Here is a 19918-nt window from a genome sequence, read left to right on the forward strand (position 1 = left end):
AAGGTGACAGCTGAGCCAATATTAACGTTGCAGTGATACGATATACAGTGTCTAACCTCATTGCCGGAAACAATATAAATCACTTACAAGTAGGATCGCTGGAGTTGGTTAACTCTATGGCTCACCGTGTTTTATCCTACAAAGGTTACAGTTGATTCATATTTCGTTTCTTGGAGCGTTTTTATCCTTATTTTAGTTTAATTTTCTATATTTTGGGGGCGTTTTTAATAAGTAAAACAATTATTCCACTCGCGCTTGTTGGACGTATGGGATGATTATAGCTAACTCAGGGTTTAATACGCGCCTTGTTGGTTATCCATATGGAGGATATTACAAGGCGGCTCAAAGATATGAATTTTATTTAATTTTCGAGCAGTAAAAACGATATTTTACGAACGAGCGCAGAGAGAGAGAGAGAGTAAAACACTGTTTTTAAATTTTAACACGAGAAAATAAAATTCATATCTTCAAGCCACCGTGTAATTTTCTTTTTATGATAGAGATGAACTGACTGTTTCCACAAACAACTGTAAAAAGCGAGAAATGATATCATCGGTTCATCAATGCCCTCCGCTCACTAGTGAGGATATGGTAAATATGTCACTCGGGTCCCTGATGTGTTTCGTCAGGAGTCCTTGGGCTCCTGGCTTCGTATGAATTTTACGAGTGGTGTATTTTCCAGTAAAACACTCGTATCTATATAATAACATCTCATTTCCAAGCCTGAAGGCCCGCTTGTGGAATAGGGTAGCTAACTAGTTAAATTTATAAATTAACATCACGAAGCGGGAAATTTGCCTCCCACATCTCCAACCCTAGACCTCATGAAGTCGGAAGCCTGGTGAGAACGTACGAGTACTACCCATCACTCCATGCGGCATTAGCGGAGAAAATGGCGGATTGAATGTAAATTATGTCTTCGAAAGCAAGGTCTGATGGAGGTGAATTGGAAAACCAGTTTATTTTACGTGTGCCTCAGGTAAGATGAGTTGGTTCAAGGGCAGGCGTCAATCTAATACTACTGTTTGACATATTTAGTTGTCGCGACTTTCTGTAGTTTTTATGATCATCATGCTTTACTTGTCAAAAGCTGAAACAGTTCGATCTGTTCAACTTTTGTAATCAGTGATCTGATATGTCAAGACAGTCAGTGATTCGAAGGCATTATTTTACAGGTTTATGCGTCAGCACTAAGTCTTGCAATCCAGAATGGCACGCTAAAAGATAGGCTTTCGATTGAGTTTCAAGGTCAGTTTCATACGGTTTTTTTTTTTTTTTTTTTTGATTTGTTGTTTGTGGTTATTCATGTCTACCGGGTTTAAATATAGTTTTCTTCATTTTAATCATACATATCTTTAAAATGTTTTAAAGCCGACTATAGACATGCAACAGTCAGATTTGATGGGACAGCTTTATCAGCTAAGGTAAGAATGTGAACTTATGTAAGTTTTGTGATCATTGTTTATAATTTGTGCAGGCAGACTTAGAAGTAGGGTTAGTTTTGACACAAACTGCAAAGCATTCTTTTACTAAAACTATAGCTTCACAATTTCCAAACTTATTTCTCAGAAAATTGCCGTTTCATTTGTTTTCCAAAGAAATTTCTGGGATTTCTGCTAAGTACCCAATGGGCTGTTGTTACATGTAGCAGTCTTTGAATCAACCACATCAATAAGGTCTAGTACAAATACATGGTGGACTTCAAATAAATGCCAAGGATTCGAAGAGTTTCAACACCCATCTACTGTACATTTGTATGACTTTTATGTCCTTCACCTTCACTTGTGAAACTTACCCTTAAAACTTCTTACATTTTACCTTACACTGTGATTTTCAGTCTTGAGGCATTCTTCTTCAATTTTCTGTTAAAAGAGAGGCTCTGATCAGTCTTAAAAAAGAAATCAGATGAGCTTCTTTAACAAGTGAATACCATGCTTTGCTCTTCTTTGTAATAGCTTGTGGATCTGCCAAGCATAATAGAATCTCACAAGACAGTGGACAGCAAAAGCTTCTACAAGACTGCAGACATCTGCCAGGTACTGTTTTAACACCAGACCAAAACTCCATTCACTCAATGCCCTTAATCAATCTTTCGTTCTATCAGTTAATCAATCAATCAATCAATCAATCAATCAATCAATCAATCAATCAATCAATAACTTATTATTGTACTGTGACAACTAGCTGGCTACTAATGGTCCACTAATAGGTGATATTCATATTCTCGGTATTGGACTGGAACTAGCTTGCAACTGAGGCTAATGCAGGGAGTCTTTCAAATGAAAATGACATATATCTCTTTGTAATGATATTCCCCTGCCCGACCCTCCATTGCAAGATACAATGGGCAACCAAAGTGTTGAGACACTTGGCAGTAAAATTTGAATATTCAAGCGTCTTGGAAACATTTTCCCCTGTTCCTCCCAAACAATGTCGATTTTTTTATTTCTTAGAGTACACGGACCACGGTGCCTACACAACATTGAATTTGGAGAAGGGTGGGGGGGGGGGGGGGGCGAAACAAATGCATTAATTGAAATGATAATAGGATTTCTTTTTACTCACAAATGAGTTAATGCAATGACTTGCCATAACTCACAGTGTCTGAGACATAATTATGCATTAAAAATGTCTTAGTTTCTCAAGCTAATGTAAGTAGCAGCTTAAGATGATCTCCATAAACCTAAATTAAGAACTCTTTAAGGAACCAAACTCAGAAAGCCTCATGGCTAAAGGTAGAAACCGTCAAGCCAAGCCAGAAGATTATCATAAGATATACAGATGGGAAGTAAAGACTGATGAAAAAATACCTTAATATGCAAATGAAGCGATATTTAACAAAATGTGGAATTTGTTGGGCATTTTTACATGTAGATGCTAGTTTGTTGTGATGATGACAGCTTAACAGAAGATGAGAACATTTCTCCCAAGAAGGAATCCAAGAGATTTATTTGGAATCATGGAAGTATGTATTTTATGATAGTTGCAATTGTGTACTAGTTAAAATGTTTTATAGATGCATTGTACTAGGTTGTGTCATTTTTTCACAAGATAGTCCTCGTAACAGCAGTATTTTTTTTTTTTCAAACTGTGGCTTAATGTGTGTACCCTAATCTTGGTTGTTAGCAAGCTTCTGAACCTGGGTATGATTGCAGATGAATCTGTATAAATGGTACATACAAGTTATGTACATAATAGTCTAGAGCCTCTTTAGCTTGGGCAGTTTGTTTTCCCATCACAGATCATGTGATTTTCTCTAGAGAATTGTTCTTTTATCTATCTAAAAATTGTTCATTCACATACACGCTACTATTTGAATATTTGAAAGCAAGAATTCTCAAGAGTATCATCACATGATGAAATGGGGCAACAAACTGCCCAAGCTACAGTAAAAAGGCCTATTGTGGCAGTTCATATTTACTTACATCCCAATGCAGAATTATCTGTATCTCATAAAATAGAGGTTAATAATCATTTTCAGTGTATAATTAAAATAGTTCTTAATCCTTTCAGTTACTGGTCCACTGAAGAATGTCCGCAAGCGACGATTTAGAAAAACAGCAAAGAAAAAGGTATCTGTTAATGGAAATACTGGTGGAAGAAATTTATTAACTAATCTGCCTCAGAGGATTGCTTATAGAGAGTGCCACTGACTTTCTCCTGCTAGGTTCATCTGTACTTTATATAAGTCATATTGAAATTGATGAGGAACGTACATCTAATTAGACCCTTAGCGATGTTTGTACAATTCAGTAGTAATATGCAAATAGTTATGCATGTATTTATTTAAGATCCAACAAGTGGTAGAGGCTGGTATGCCACTACCTGGCTTTCCACAGTAACTGGCTTATGTTTTGGCAAGCATAAAATGTAACAGAAGGACTGTCAAACTAAAGTACTAAGACTACTACAGGAAAATATTTTTTTTCACAGAGGCTCCCCACAATAGAAAAAAAAATCTTGAGGCCTCTTTTAACAGATCAAAAATGAACTCTGAAACAAGCATGAAACATGACTATTAACCTTCACAATTGTTTTATAGTTAGTGGAGTCCCCAGAAGTTGAAAAGGAAGTCAAACGTTTGCTAAGGACTGATCTGAGTGCCTCTAATGTCAATATCCTTTCTAAGTTGCTGATGTTAAGGAAAGCTCAATATTAATAATGATGTCATTTTTGTCGTAATTTATAAAAGTCAAATATATTTTAGAATACACAAAGTCCAAGATGGTTATTGCAAGGCTTTTGCCCTGTAAGTACATTTTCCATCTGGCTTTAAACTATTTGCCATTCATGCAGGAACACTGATAGTAATGTTGGACACCTAAGGCTGGATTTTGTCAAGACCTTTAAGTTGACTCTCAGTTGTACCTCCTTAATGCACTATAAGCTTTGAGGTCCTACAAGATGAAGAGAAACCAGACGAAAGGTAACTGAGGGAATTCTGTGATCAAGTTTTGTACAAAAACTTGGCCACAAAATGGCCATTCATGCTCAAACACATTTATGTTCAATCATGTTTGGTTTCCAAACAAAAGCAGACTCCACGTTTACATTGTTTTTGTAACTGTTGTTGAGTTTGCATTTAATTACTTACATATTGCAGGGCTCAAAATTAATGCTTGCAAACTCGCAAAATGCGAGTGATTTTGATAATCTGTGAGTGAGAAAAAATATCCACTAGCAAACATTTACGAGTTAGAATCATCCATGTCTCCTAAACATTTGGAGAAAGCTGTTCCAACGCAAGAAAGAATGTACGGATGACATCTGAGCCAAATAAAACAGCAGATGCTGAGCTAAGAAGGGCAAGTGTTTTTTTGTTAGCCACTGGCCAGCAGTATTACACCGAGGCTCTGTCTCACAACTGCACATTGGGGTGTTGTTGTCGTCCCTTGTGATTTTGGAGCTATCGTTTTCATTACATATGTCAAAAATAACTTCTTTCTTCAAAAAGCCCTTTGGCCCCTCAACCTCTAACACGAGTGCCAGTAGCAATGAAGACCTCAACCCACCAAAGAACAAGAGTTTGAAGTTGGGATCCAACAGAGATAACACAGCAAATGCTGCTTGTGAACGAGGAATTTCCACAATGAAGAGAGTGAAGTCAGACTGGCATTGGGCCTTGGGTACTAACACCATGGACATGCTGATTAGAGTGAAAATAAAGGGCCCAAAAAAACAGACTGATTGTCACCCCAGAGCTGCAGTAGATAGGTGGTGGCTGTCAGGACAATGATAAAGGAGACCAAACATTTAATACCTTTCTTTTAACTTTTCAACTCATTAACAGAATATCAATTCTAATCTTTATATCAGATATGGTCATTGAAGTTTCAAAGGGAAAGAATTTGCTAGTGGTTTCACCAGTTCGCTAGTGGAAAAAAATCTTACTGGCAAAACTTTGCAAGTGGTCCAAAAAGTTATCTTCAAGCCTTGTGTAGGTTAATCCATGAAATCAATGCAAGTAAATTGGATTACTAAATTTTCAATTGATTTCATCAGGATAATGGGGTGACAGCGCATTATTTGAGATGTACAGTTAGTCTGTGTCGTGGCCACCCTCTCCAAAAGAAAATTTGGAGAAAGCATCTGTGTGTTGCCATTGATAATCGTGTTCCTTACATTAATTATCCACCCATAAAAACTATTTCATTGTCACAACAGCTGATGTGGCACACAGAGACAACAAAGAAACTTGCTCTCTGCATGTTATCTTTGCATGAGATGGTTAATGACTTTCAATTGGCATTCAAGATAAAGAAACAGGCCACTCACAGAATAATCTTGTCTACATAAAACGCTGATTACCACGGTTAATCTGGCTTTTAAACTTCAAAATAATTTATGTTGTAAATCTAAATGTCATACACAAAGTGTAACAAATTTTGATTGTGGTCTTGATCGCCAACTCTCTAAATATTTGTCATCGTGACCGATAAAACATAAGGCATTGAGTTCAATAATTTACTGCACTTCATCGATCAATGGATCAACCAATCAGGTCATTTTTCACACTTCCCTAGAAAATTCACGTGCCTTGAACATGATTAACAATGGCAACACACAAACGCGTCTCTATTTTTCTTTTTGGGAAGGGTGGCTGTGACACAGGATAAGAATACAAAGAGTCCACAAAGTCATCAAGATATCAGTTTTCCCTTCATGTTTTTGTAACTAGTTAGATTATAACTGCACAAATCAATGTTTATTTTGGCATTTATGTGAAAAGTGCAGATGACATGTAGTTTCCTTATTCAATGGTACCTTTGAAAAGTTGAAAAACAACTGAACCATTTTGTCTAGGGACTGCTTCCAGTATGTCAGTATACAGTCATGTATTTGTCTATTAATATATTGTTTGTTGTAGTGTTGTATTAGATGCTGAATTGCTCAACACATCCATGCCGTCACCTCTGTCTGGAACTCAAATTGAAGAGCAGGATGGTGGGAGTGATGATGAGGACAGGAATGAACTGTTTGCCATCCTTCAGGAGGCTAGTAGTGATGATGAGGAAGGTGATGAAGATGATACTCAAGAAGATGATGGAGATGACAATGACATAAATGTTGATGTGGAAATGGAAGAGCAACCATCCGCTGAATTAAGAAGTAAGTGAATTAGTCAGCTGTACATTATCATAAGGTATGCCTTATGCTTGAGCTCATTGAGACATTATTATTTTTATATTTGTTACATGACTTAAATAGCTGAGAGAACCAATAACCAGAAATGAACTCTTACTGCTGCCCCAATGGACTACATGTAGTCTCTCGTCTCTCTTAGTCTGTCATGTCAACTGCGCTGCTTAAGAAAACACAAGATAAACTGTGGTCATACCTGCACTACTTTTTCTCTCACACGTGCTTTCGCATCACCCTCTTTTCCAAGAAAACAAGATTGCCACTAATCCACTGGCCCAATATTCTTAAGACCAGAGAACATATTATGAAGAAAAGTTTTTCTTAATTATGCATTTGCAACGTTTTAACAGATCATGTAAGCTAAGTTTGCTTATTATTATCTCTTTTAGTGAATGAAAAAGAATCTAAAGCTCAGTTACATTCTGCAAGGGAAAAGCTAAATGAGATCAGAGCAGCTCGAATAGAGCAGGAGACGCGAGTTAGAGAAGCCTCTAATCTATTCCTTAAGGTAATTTTGGTGTTAGGGGGTTAGGCTTAGTGCTATACTTTTATCAAGGCATTGTTTTTGCATGCAAGTAACAAGTAACGACCTGATCATCTGTGATTTCAAAAAAATTAACATTTTGTGAAGGCTCAGGGGACTTTGACAAAAGAAATTGTTTATTCGTGCTTCGACCTCATGGGATTTCTTTTAGTTCAGTCTCGTGAGCCTCTGCGCCATGTAAGAATTTTATTATGTCGAAATTGACCCAAATCGCCATCTTTTGATAGCAATATGTTAATGGTGGCATCAAACTTGAGAACAAGCCAAGTGATTCCTTAATTCAGTTGACTAATTATTTCTTGTTTTCCTCATTCCACAGCAACGCTTTGAGAAAGGTCTCGAGGAAATCAAATCCCAGGAGACAGAGCAAGAACAGGAGGTAGATTGTTTTGCCGATTTTACATCTCAAGTGTTGACCAGTTAACCTATTAACACCATTTCTTTTAATTCTATGTGCAGATTCGAAGACTGGAGGGTCAAAGTCACACCAAGCAATGAAACCTGTAGAGGAAGTGGAGACATTATGTATTTACTGCAGGCTGTGATGCACGTTCAGTCCGTGATGATAATCAGCATTAGAGAGAAAGATTGCATCTGTGATGGGGAGGCGAAGTGTATCACCAATGAGGGCAAGGGTGATCCGTGAATAGGACGGGTGGAAGGAGAACTAAAAGCGAGAACTGGATGCACGGAACTCGTAGCAAGAAAACATTCCAAACTTCCTGGATTCTTCAATATATAAACAATTTTGCAATAAGTAAGAAGAAACGATGAAGTAATGACCATGAATGATGAGCGACAAAGCTGATAGGCGTGGATGGTTAAGGCGCTTTTCTCATACACTTTCTCAGTTGAAATATTTCGTGTACAAACTCGTCTCGTTACCTTGGTAACTGGGCTGACATTTCTCTTATGAACTGAATACTAAACTCCTCCCGCTGACCAGGCTAGCCCGATTACCGGGCTCATCAGAAGAGGCCCTAAAAAGCAAAAACAAGTGTTAATTTCTGTGGGCTACAAATGCTGACTCTTAACAAAAGGAACTGTGTTTGAGCAGCCAATAAAGTATAATCTTCTAAAATTCGTTCTTGGTTCTTGGTTTAGAGAGTACTGCATACTCGTATAATCTGCAAAGTGCATGAGAACTGCCGAGGGGGGGGGGGGGGGGGGATGGGGGAAGGGGTAGCCTGCGTCGCAGACAGTCTAAAATGACGTCACTAAAATTCGAACTACAAAACTATTGATCTTCCTGAGAGTTTACTTTAATGATGTATAAGAGCAGCTGAAAACTAATATTCATACAAATTTTCGCTCCGAATGGATTCTTGGTTTTGTGATACACTACGCTTGAATTTCTAAGCTTTTGCGTGATGCCGCATTTACATGACGGCCTAGAGAGCTGTCATGATGGCCAAAAAAGTGACTTATTTCGGGGAACTTGGCTATCTGAACAGTTCATGTCTTAGAAAAAGTATTATTTTAATGTTTTAGAGTTCCTCCAGGGATAAATTCACGCTTTTGTAGCAAAACTCAGTGACAAATGTTTCTGTCGGTTTCCGGCCGCCATGTTGGTGCCCATACGGATGGAAACCAGCATGGCGTCCCATACAAATCTCTATAAATTTGGGTAAAAAATTTCTCCGCATATCTCGCATAAGAAAAGTTGCTGTGACTAGAGTTTTGGCGAGAGTCTGCATATTTACCTTCTTTCATTTCCCAGATTCTGGACTTTATCTATTGACCGGTTTTGATTTTTATTTTGATCCATTTTGAATTGCGTGACACTGAAAACCAGCAATACCGGGGATTTTGTAACACGTCCGGCTGCAACGCAGGCTGGGGGGTGGGGGGCTTTCTCGCCTGCTCTTTCAGACGGCTTCGCCGCTCTTGCTTGAAAACCCAAGCATGAGCGAGTTCGTTTTGTGAAGAAAATAGTTGTGTTTAGGAGGCCCACTACGGTTTCTTGCATTTTTCAGCACTTATCCTATGCAACAGACTGAAACCTATCTTGGATCATAGAAAAAGCTTATCATTCAGCTAGCAGTCTTCAATCGTACAGTGAAGAAAACAAGAACCGACCTTTTTACTGGTAAACACAATTCTTTCTACATTCAGGAGCTAGTAACGGATCTGTTCCGTGAATTGTCTTCACCGCAGCCAATTTGTTGCTGGCTTAGCCCGCAAAACAGGTGGATGAGCGGGAAAGAGGGCGAAACGCGATGCCGGAGAGTTGAGCACAACCACGAGCGCGAAGCACGATGCTGTCTGGAAAACTCGTGGCCAGTCCCTGCCGTTAAACTAACCCCAAAGCGGACTGTGGACATTTTTCGTGGCTTGTACTTGATGCCTGGGGAAATTTTGCTCTACCCCTCCCCTTCCTCCCTTCCTCCCTCCCCCCCTCCTCCCACAACAGAAGTCGCAGAATGGCCCTGGAACCACGCCCCCAAGTGGTCAATTGTGTATGAATGTTCGTGATGTATCTGCTGACTGACAATCATCATCATCATTATGATGAATGTCTGGGTTGCTTAGCAGTGTCACGCCATCAAAAATAAAAATCGTAAACATTCAATAAATTAAGTCAAGAAGCTGAGATATGAAAGATGATTAATACATAAACAACCTCGACAAGATTTAGGTCTGCGGTTTTTCATTCGCGCGTTATTCGGAAAAGTGTTTCACTAAAATTTATAGAGCTTTGCATGGAGTCGCCATGTTTGTGCCCCTCAGAGGGACCCAAACATGGCGGCCGTTAAGTAACAGAAACATCTGTCAATGAGTTTTGCCGTTGAAGCGGAAACTTAGTACTCTAGAGCTCTGACACATTGAAATTAATACATCTTCTAGAGCAAGAACTGCTCAGTTAACAATATGGGGCGCCGAACCAGTCAATATTCCCTACATATTTCCATGGTCTGTTGGACTTTTTATACGGTCAACTCGACTTTTTATATGGTCAACTAAACACTTTTTATATGGTCAACTAAACACTTTTTATATGGTCAACTCGACTTTTTTTATGGTCAACTTGACTTTTTATATGGTCAACTAAACACTTTTTATATGGTCAACTCGACTTTTTATATGGTCAACTAAGTATTTTATTTACGGCCAACTTTCGAATGACGTGCACAATGCACTGCGCCCAAACTCAAACAAAGATGGCTGCCACTATCTATCGTTTGAGGAAGCAGCAATAATTATGGCTCGAAACCCTGCAAGAGAACGCAACGAACATGGGTTGTTTTTATTCTTTGACAATTTTAAGTTACTGCTGTCGACAATATCCACATTCGGGGAAGCAGAGAGATACAATAACTTGGGCTTTGAGGATATTGACCAGGCTGCTGATCGATTGATTACTGCTGCAGAGACCATTCAGCTACTCATCTCAGATATTGAAAATAATGACGATTTAACTGATGTTTCGTCCGTCCTGAACCTGATTCTGATTAAAGTCAGAAACTTGAGTGTTCAGCTACAGCAATGCAGAAATGACATGTCAGACTTCGTTGGCGAAAGGGCATACCGCAGCCGAACTGATTCCAGAAAGGGTGGTCCCGGACGCCCTCGTTATGTCATTGAGGAAGATCAAATACGTTTTTTAAGAGAAATGCATTTTCCATGGAAAACGATAGCCGACTTACTTGGTGTAAGTGACAGCACCCTTCGAAGGAGGAGATTGATGTATGGCATGACCGACCATGAAGAGTCAAGCTGGACTCAGATTTCAGATTCTGATTTGGAGAGAATTGTTCAAGAAATCCAAGAACTAACTCCTAATATCGGACAGGCCCGACTGCTTGGTGCTCTGAGAAGTAGAGGACTAAATATTCAACGATGGCGAGTGAGAAATTGTCTTCGCACCCTTGATCCTGTTGGTACGGTTTTACGTTGGCGTTCAGCAATCTACAGAAGAAAGTACAATGTTCCAACTCCAAACGCCCTCTGGCACATCGACGGTAATCACAAACTAATAAGGTGGAGACTTATAACTCATGTTTGTGTCGATGGATATTCCCGAATTATAATTTATGCACACTGCTGCAATAACAATAAAGCAGATACAGTCTTGGAACAATTTGTTGGAGGCGTCAACAGTTATGGATTACCCTCAAGAGTGAGAAGCGACTATGGTATGGAAAATTTCAAAGTAGCAGAATTTATGTTAGAGCAAAGAGGTTGTGATAGAGGCAGCATTATAACTGGTAGTTCTGTGCACAACTGTCGTGTGGAGAGGGCCCACAGAGATATTTACTCAGGAGTACTTTGCTTCTTTGCAAGAACATTTGCTCACTTAGAGGATAATGGTCTCCTTGATCCTCTCAATGAGTTGCATTTATTTGCATTGCATTACACATTCATTCCCAGGATCAATAAGTGTTTAGAGGAATTTAAAAGGCAGTGGGAAAACCATCCTTTATCTTCCGAGGGGAATCGTTCTCCTCTTCAATTATATACAGCTGGGATGCTGGAAAATGAACTTTCCGGATATGCTGCAGTTGCAAGTGTGTTTAATCCTAGTAGCATGCATGATTACGGATTTGATCCCTCAGGTCCATTTCCCATGGAAGAAGAAGACTATCAGGTAGTGGTTCCAGATACAACTGTCCCACTTTCTGATCAGCAGATGGCATTGTTGGAAAATCAGTGCAATCCTTTGCAAGAAAATGACAGAAGTGGTGAAAATACATACTTAGAATGTTTAAGGATTCTGTGTTCTTTCATTTAAAGGATATGGCCTAAGCTGAATGTGGTAACGAACTTGTATTAAGAAAGAACATGCATTAAGAAAGACATCAACACTTGAGACTATAATCTGCACAAAACACAACAGCTTTTATTATTGGATGTAATATTCTCTTCTATAACTTTGATATTTAAAATAAATTTAAGATTACACAAATTGTTTGAATCCCCAACGTTGAAAAGAAATGTAACATATTTACCTCGAACAAGCCAGCCTTGATTACACTAGAAGACTGCTGGCATTCGGAAAAAATGTATTTAAATGATATCTCCTGTGTTTGAAATCATTTGTGTTTTAAGCAAGTAGATGCAATACTGCTTTAACTCAACAGTTAACTCAACAGTAAACTAACGGCCTGAGAAACTTAATTGGAGGTGATCAAGATTCAGACAATAACTTTATGGTATGTGATAATTCTTCACAAGATGTTCATTTCCCAACTATCTGAATTCAAAATGGCCATGAATTCTTCTCTGAGCTCACAAAAGCTTGCATATGTGCTTGGCACCTCCAAAGTGCAACCGCAAGTGCGAGCAATTGGTCTTCTTTGAAGACCCTCACTATTCGTGAACGATATTGTCAAAGCATCAGTGACAATAACATCAGCTGCAGTAGTAAATCTCAAAAAGGTTGTAAGCTTTGCTTCATCAAGCCCTCTAATAAATCGTTTGAGGTGGGCCATGGCCTCAGTCTCAGCAGCTGTAGCTGGACTTGCTTTGAGCAGGGCAATTACTTTGAGATTAGTTGGTATAATAGAGGAATAAAATTGATATAACAAACTTACATCTGGAAAATAGATCTTAAAGTGGGCAAGAATTGCCTGCCAACAATCACTCACATATTGGGGTTTTTGCACTATCTCCTTGTGGGCAACCTCTCTCATGATTTCTGCTACATTGCTGGGTGTGACCTTCCGTTTACAATCAAATGCTGAGAAAAAGTCAAACATCTCATCGCTGTCACAAGCAATAGTATTAGCCAAGCAGCCCTCAATAAGTTTGGTTTCAGAATGAGAAACATAACGCTTGAAAGAATCTTGCAACATTTCCCAGGTAATACTCTCCTCCCTAAAAAGACAAACAGCAAGGAAGGTCTTGCTTATCTTGTGGGGAAAATACTGACTCTCTGTGTAACCCTTTACAAGTATCCTTGCTACTGCTTCCCACTTATTCCTGTCAAAATCATGCCTGATATAGGGAACCCTTTCAGTCTCCCCCAACATGTGTGACTCATAGAAATCTTTCCAAAACAATGAAAATACTTCCCTCAAGACCCCAATACCTTGTCCAGCTTCTTCATGACCAAGCTGATTTATAATGATGGCACTTAAACTGAACTTAATTATGGATGGATCTGAGAAGATCTCAAGCATATCAGCCTTAACATGCAACCTGTGCACTCTTATAACTTTAGTTGGCACTTCACCATCATTTGATTGTGCAGTGTCACTATCATTTGATGGTACAATTTCACCATCACTTGATGATGCAATTTCACCACCATTTGATGGTGCAGTTTCACCTCCATTTGATGGTGCAGTTGGTGAAAATACATGATTAACATTAATGACAGCTTCATAATTATTGTCAATAGACTGACTGTCCCACATTTCTGGGAAGAATGGCATTGGATCTTCAAGTAGGAGTGGCACTCCCAGATCTGTGGATACAGATTCACTTTCTTGCTTCTGTAAACTTGAAGAACTTGTTTCAGCAGGGTTTCCTGTGATGTCGTCAGTGTGTTGGGCATAGGCTGGTGTCATAAGCTGTTCATCCTCTTCATCTCTATCCTCCTCTTCAAGGGGCTCCAAACATCTGATGTACACACTCCCTTGTCCTGACAGTTTTATTATCCTTTCACCATCCATTCTCACTCCCTTTGCTAGTTTTGGAGTTACTAGGGTTCCATAGCAAGCCTATAAGGTATACATTTACAATCAAAAAAAGGAAGCAATTCTCATCAAATACACAAGTCATGTGAATGACAGGAAACAACTGCTTTGTAACCAAGCAACTGTTTACATGCTTATGCATGTGAATTTACCATCACAGTTTACAGGTATGGTGGTTTGAAAACGGAAAAAGATATTCTCCATTTTACTTACACAAAAATAAACCTTATGTCAGCTGTTGTCTTTATACCTATTGCTGTTTTGTGTGGAACTGGGATACATTTTTGTCTTGGAATCACTAAAAAGCCCTTGACTTGTGTTCAAAAAAGATGTGTGGGTTTTTAAAGGGGTGGGCAAAAGCAAACACACACTGCACACACACACCTAAAACAAGCTTTAGATAAAAGTGGCAAAAGGTATATGTAGTCCCAAAGGCTCCATGTATTAGTCAGTCATTTCTGCTTCATACTAAGCTTTTGTCTCCACAAATTGCTTTGCATTTTGCCTTAAGAAAAGTTGTGCTTTCTAAAAATGTCTTTAATATTTCTTTGTTTCTCTTGATGAAAAGAAAAACAAACAAAAAATAATAACTTACCTTAAGGTATTCAAACATAATATCATCCCTTGGAAGTTGGCTTTCGATGTTTCTTTTCAAGTCCAGGTGAGTCCAATCTTTGTTAAAAGGCAACTGGTGGATAATAAGACCCCTCTCCTCCAGCTTCACTTTGCTGACATGACTTGGTACTTGGTTGGTATCAGGGTTTGGAATTATCACCAGGTCTTTGTGGATGATGGTCTTATTGGGGCGCCCATTCTTCTTTCCACGAGACATAGAATTCGTAGAACTACTCGTTGAAGGTCGTTTTCTACTCGTTGCTCCACGTGCGTTGTAACTTGGGAATCGTCGCGCAAGCTCTGCTGCAATCGACCCCGAGCTTGAAGACGAAATAGAGTTCGTTGAAGAGCTGTTCGTCGCGGTCAACGCTGCCACATTTCGAATGTCCTTGTTCTGCAAGTTCCCAATGGCCTCGAGGGCCTGTTTGGCAATGGCACACGCCGAGGAGATTTGCTGACATGCCATTAGGGACAGCGCGTCTCCCAACCCCAAAATGCATCGGGAACGAAAGAATATCGAGATCGAAATGTATTGTGGGCCAAAATATAATCAGATAGTGGGAGCCTGGTCTCTAACACTTGAAACGTCTGGTTGATTTCAGCTTTAAAACGCAGTTAGCGCCCACCAGCCCACGTTTTCTCGAAATATTTCTGAAAGGAAACACAAATTATCCCTCGAACTTCTCAGTCACAGAAATTTTTGCTCATCAGATCGGTTGTGCACCACGGTATTTATTATCTTGCAATTCATTGACCTATTTGTTACTAGTAAACGAACCTTAGCTTGTGTTGTGTATGTAGAAATTATATGTAGTTTCTTTAATTTGATTAACAATAATCATAACGGCTTGTCGTGTATTTAATGCAGTAATACAGAATTTCATACCATAAACCCATTATAATTCCACACACATACCAACATTGAAAGCCTGAAAATATATAATATAATATAATATATAATAATATTTATCTGTTTTTTTTGTTTCTGCATGTAATGTTTGTTTCAGATTTGTTGCTTAAAAGCAGTAAAAACTCTAGAACAATATGAAATAACTATATGACAATATTGAAATGACAGTAGATGTCAGACATGTACTCAGAGTCCAATTTTCCTTAGAATGTTACTCGAGCCATGTATGGCAAAAAAATATTAAATTAATAGTAAACTTGTTGCAAAATCAATATAGTTCGCACTGTGCCGTTCAGTCAGTACTTACATGTACATGTACATACATATATCTGTGGTGGGGATCAAGTTGATAAAAATCCTATGGAAATGAGCTGATTGATCAAATATTTATGCAAAGCATGATGCCCAGTATTGTGATAGCTCACTGAAATTAAATGTGTGAAACGCAAGACTAGTTTCACCTCATGCCAATAATGATTTCACATGCTTATCCCTGATCCCTGTTCTATTTTACAGAACATCAAAAACATGGTCTAATATTATTATTAATACAAGCTGCTGGAATAGTCTTGAATGACTGCTCTGTCCTTTTTTTGCTAATAACAAAATGATTTCAATTGAAAGAGACCTGGCATGTTCCATATGGGTCGTCCAGAGACAGTTAGAATCAGCATTTAAAATTTCACTAGTCTGACCTGTGATGATTTCATATATTTTCTAGTGTGAAAATGTTTCCTGCACTAAATGCTCTAAATAATGACATCATCTTCTCTATTTAGCACAGCATCAAACAAACAATTTTGCCAAGGGACCTGTAGATCCAGGTTTTCATTATCCCTGGTGATCTCTTTCATTTTGATCGAAGTAAATTATGATGATGTTCTTCACAATGAGGAAGCTAAAGACCTGTGGATAACATAAGCCAATATCATAAGCCAATATGGCAGTAGCCTGCTAGAAGGCTAGTGTCAGGTTGCACAGTTATCTCTAGCTGTTCAAATCGTCATGAAAACATGTACAGCCTGCTACTGATCATATCACAAGGGCCATTTTAGAGATGAAAACTTAGGTCAAAAGGTTTCTAAAAGCACTCTTCTATCTTTGTACTACACTAACCACATGTCCTGCATTTTTCATGGGGCAGTGCATTTGGTTCATGTTAGAAGGAGTATTCCTTTCCAACATTGTTGTCTTTCTGTTGTTAAAGGATTTTGTGTTTGCAAACATGTGTTGTAAATATCAGAATAGTACTGGAAATGGGTCATGAAATAGGGTTTTACACATAATGCTCAAATTTGTTGTCATTATGCAAATGCTTGATGATCAAAAAATCTCACTATATATTATGCTCAAAAGACATCGGCCAGTTTTTGTCACTGTTATTCCCACGTAATGCTAGATTCTTTTGCCTCGCTATTATGCTCAAAATAATGCCAGCACAATGTGTAAAACCATATAATGACCACTAATGGGGGTGAGGGAAAGATGGAGTGGTCATCAGTGGAAGTTGTGGCACTTCCACAATAAACAAACTAAAAATTTGTTTCATACTGACAAGAATACGGCTTCGTCTCTGCTCATGGGCGACACAAAATATAACCAGTATTGGGTCAGGTGTTGCAAGAAGATCGATTCTTTGATCACTGGACCCGTTAACCATCAGAAAAGAGGGCTGTGTAAGGCTACCACAGCTGCGTTCACCAGAGTAATAACACCACATATATCAGTGCAACTCTGCAGGGAATAGTTACGGCATCGCCAGTCACATTCATGACCCTGCCAATTAGTCGCACTGGGAGAGTGGGCAAGCACCAAATGACTCTTTTTGTGTGTTCCAACTTGTGGAATGTACCGTGCAAAATCATTGACGACATCAATGATGTCTGGGGGAGGTTGCCAAGCCAGCATCTTACAGTATATGATCTTCATGAAAGGTCGCAACTCAACATCTACCAGTACCCAATGATTACCACCATTTTGAGGGTTGCCAATGAAAGTTTTGCCATTCCTTTGTCCCACATTCAGAGTGAAAACCAGCCTTTTTAATGGTCCAGGGTTAAGTAACTTAGCTTTCCTCATCATCTCATTGTAGATATTAACAACGACATTGGGCATGGTAGCATGGTATCGTTTTGCATGTCATTAAGCTGTTTTAAAACCCATGTGACGTGATCAGTATAGACCCAGCCTTGCATTCCCGATGCAGCAAGACAGGCAAGCTCATCTGCAGTCAATCCTGTTAATTAGTAACAACATGATATACTTTTCATCAGGCTTTATTAAATATTTTCTAAGGGAGTGGGGTAATAGACCTCAAAAAGTGGAGTTGGAGTAGGCTGCTAGCGGACAAAGATGTATATAAGATTATAAAGTTCTAAGCGTCACTGGTTTCTAATTCAACAAAACTGTGATACTGTATTGGAGATGGCATCCCCCAACCCCCCCCCCCCCCAACCCCCTTTCCACCCTTCGACACCATGTCTAAAACCCTAATCGCATTTTTTCAGCTACAAAATAAGCATATCCCATTTTCTATTTTACATTATTTTACTTTTTCGGGCCCGTGCACGCATTTTCGTTTTGTTTATCTTCAAAATTACATAAACTTTATTGCATATTTTAGCCGGTTTCAGTACTAGTTCAGGATATACCTGGAAAAATAAGCCTACACATCACGACATCACTCCACATGAAGTCATTTCTTAATTTTTCTTTTAAAAAAAAAACTTACCATAACTTGGTAGCATATCGTCAGTAGGATTGTCCCAGATCATGGCTTTGAATTTGTCGATCGATTTCTCGCCGAGTTTTGGGCTGGCGAAAAGCTTTCGAAAACCACCTCATCTCAGTATTGTAAGCACTGGGTTTGCCCTGTCGACGGCTCAACTTTGCAAGGATCATTCTATACATAAATATTGAACAATGCTTGGAGCAATTCAAGTGAAAAATTTTATTCAGGATTTACCTTACCCGCTAAAAATGATAAAATTAACCAGGCCTACTAATGTTAGAGACCAGGTTCCCGCAGTCTTGTTATATTTTGGTCCATAATACATTTCGACCTCGATATTCTTTCGTTCCCGATGCATTTTGGGGTTGGGAGACGCGCTGTCCCTAATGGCATGTGATTTGCTGCACGTCTTCCTTGCTGGCAGCCATCTTTGTTTGATTTTGGGCGCAATGCATTGTGGACGTCATTAAAAATTCGAAAGTTGACCATATAAAAAGTGTTTAGTTGACCATATAAAAAGTCAAGTTGACCATAAAAAAAGTGTTTAGTTGACCATATAAAAGTGTTTAGTTGACCATATAAAAAGTGTTTAGTTGACCATATAAAAAGTCGAGTTGACCATAAAAAAAGTCGAGTTGACCATATAAAAAGGCGAGTTGACCGTATAAAAAGTCCAACAGACCATGGAAATATGTAGGGAATATTGACTGGTTCGGCGCCCCATATAGCAAAACCTTGAGCAGCAACTCATCTTTTGACCTACTCGAGAGCCTTACTGGCGCCATTTTAATGTCACGCAACGCATAAACTTGGAAATTCAGATGTGCTCTAATGATGAACCCTATCGGGCTTAAACGCTGCAAAACGTCACGTTATTAGAGGGTCTTACATCTGATGAAACTAAAACTTCACAAGGATTGATAATTTCTTACCTTGGAAATGATGACGTCACATGAAAACCGGCGATATAAACCATCCGCAGTTACAACACAGTAAGAACAATGGGAAACAAATAGTAACGGAGATATTTAGAAGTGTAACGTTAGACAAGCATGCTTAACTTGTTTGTCTAATTCGGGTCTCTTTTAGGGCTCTCTTTTATTTTGATTTCAAAAAAGTTCTTGTAGTGCTCAGTAACTTCGAAACAAGAAACATCAAAATTGTGTGGACAATTCTTAGTTTTTAGAATGATGTTTGAGCATCAAAACATGTTCAAAAAACCGAAAAGTCCTCTTGTGTGAATATAAAAACGAAACATACATTTGACCTGCAGGATGAAGATTTCAAGACATGAGAGATTTCACAGTTAAGTACTTAACTTGAGTAGTTGGAAAATAAAGTGAAATAAAACTTCAAATGGCCTAAGCTTTTTTACCACAATTGCTTCTAATCTCGCAATCTGATTGGCTGATTTGCCGTGGTCGATTAGAGTCGAGTCCAGACAACGCTGCTCGCGTCAGTGTGCCACGCAATGACTTTTTCAGCTCGCGCTCTGAAAAAAAAAGACATTTTCTTTGACGTTGATATTGCGGACTCACGAGGCACAGCCGAGTAAGTCCACAACATTTTGACCTCTGTGATGACGCGTACTCGTTGTAGAAAAGAGTACAGACAACTCTAATAAACCACATTTGATATGTTAATTTCACTTAATATAGACATGGTCACACTTATTTAAAGGCCATCAAAGGTCGTAAAAATGTCTCTTCAACGCGCTTAATTTCGCTAAGGTTGACGTAATTTGATATCCATATGACGTCACGGCAATGGGAAATTAGCAGTCTCTCGACAAACCTCCTACAAATCTCAGGTTATGATAAAAGTGGTCTCCGGTG

The 19918-nt window shown here is 38.8% G+C and overlaps 2 protein-coding genes and 1 long non-coding RNA gene across 3 annotated transcripts; 1 reads left to right on the forward strand and 2 right to left on the reverse strand.

Moving 5' to 3' along the window:
- Positions 1 to 59: 59 nt before the first annotated feature.
- On the forward strand, positions 60 to 8267 carry LOC110054057 (transcription initiation factor TFIID subunit 7-like). The gene is made up of 13 exons (XM_089272761.1): positions 60 to 144; positions 820 to 979; positions 1176 to 1248; positions 1372 to 1424; positions 1956 to 2036; positions 2875 to 2965; positions 3514 to 3572; positions 4043 to 4114; positions 4386 to 4426; positions 6368 to 6609; positions 7032 to 7150; positions 7506 to 7565; positions 7646 to 8267. The coding sequence occupies exons 2-13, from the start codon at positions 914 to 916 to the stop codon at positions 7682 to 7684; spliced, it is 996 nt and encodes a 331-aa protein (XP_089128887.1). The 5' UTR covers positions 60 to 144; positions 820 to 913; the 3' UTR covers positions 7685 to 8267.
- A 3739-nt stretch (positions 8268 to 12006) lies between these two features.
- Positions 12007 to 15018, reverse strand: LOC149102805 (uncharacterized). Its single transcript, XM_089273341.1, has 2 exons — positions 14423 to 15018; positions 12007 to 13851 (listed from the first exon to the last, which is right to left on the reverse strand). The coding sequence occupies exons 1-2, from the start codon at positions 14906 to 14908 to the stop codon at positions 12355 to 12357; spliced, it is 1983 nt and encodes a 660-aa protein (XP_089129467.1). The 5' UTR covers positions 14909 to 15018; the 3' UTR covers positions 12007 to 12354.
- Positions 15019 to 15154: 136 nt separating this feature from the next.
- Positions 15155 to 18450, reverse strand: LOC149102806 (uncharacterized). The gene is made up of 2 exons (XR_016201955.1): positions 18084 to 18450; positions 15155 to 17588 (listed from the first exon to the last, which is right to left on the reverse strand). It is a non-coding gene; the product is annotated as an uncharacterized LOC149102806 (long non-coding RNA).
- Between the last annotated feature and the right edge of the window lie 1468 nt (positions 18451 to 19918).

The sequence above is a fragment of the Orbicella faveolata genome, unplaced genomic scaffold, assembly GCF_042242905.1.
Source record: "Orbicella faveolata isolate gen_17 unplaced genomic scaffold, um_ofav_v1 contig_35, whole genome shotgun sequence".
In the NCBI taxonomy this organism is placed as follows: domain Eukaryota; kingdom Metazoa; phylum Cnidaria; class Anthozoa; order Scleractinia; family Merulinidae; genus Orbicella; species Orbicella faveolata.

Excerpts from the sequence above, each read along its gene's own strand:
- LOC149102805 (XM_089273341.1), bottom strand. The coding sequence starts at position 14,908 with ATGGCATGTCAGCAAATCTCCTCGGCGTGTGCCATTGCCAAACAGGCC. Across the intron at positions 13,852-14,422 it reads TTATGTTTGAATACCTTAAG|GCTTGCTATGGAACCCTAGT; the intron begins GTAAGTTATTAT and ends TATACCTTATAG.
- LOC110054057 (XM_089272761.1), top strand. The coding sequence starts at position 914 with ATGTCTTCGAAAGCAAGGTCTGATGGAGGTGAATTGGAAAACCAGTTT. Across the intron at positions 1,425-1,955 it reads GGACAGCTTTATCAGCTAAG|CTTGTGGATCTGCCAAGCAT; the intron begins GTAAGAATGTGA and ends TCTTTGTAATAG. Across the intron at positions 7,566-7,645 it reads AGACAGAGCAAGAACAGGAG|ATTCGAAGACTGGAGGGTCA; the intron begins GTAGATTGTTTT and ends TTCTATGTGCAG.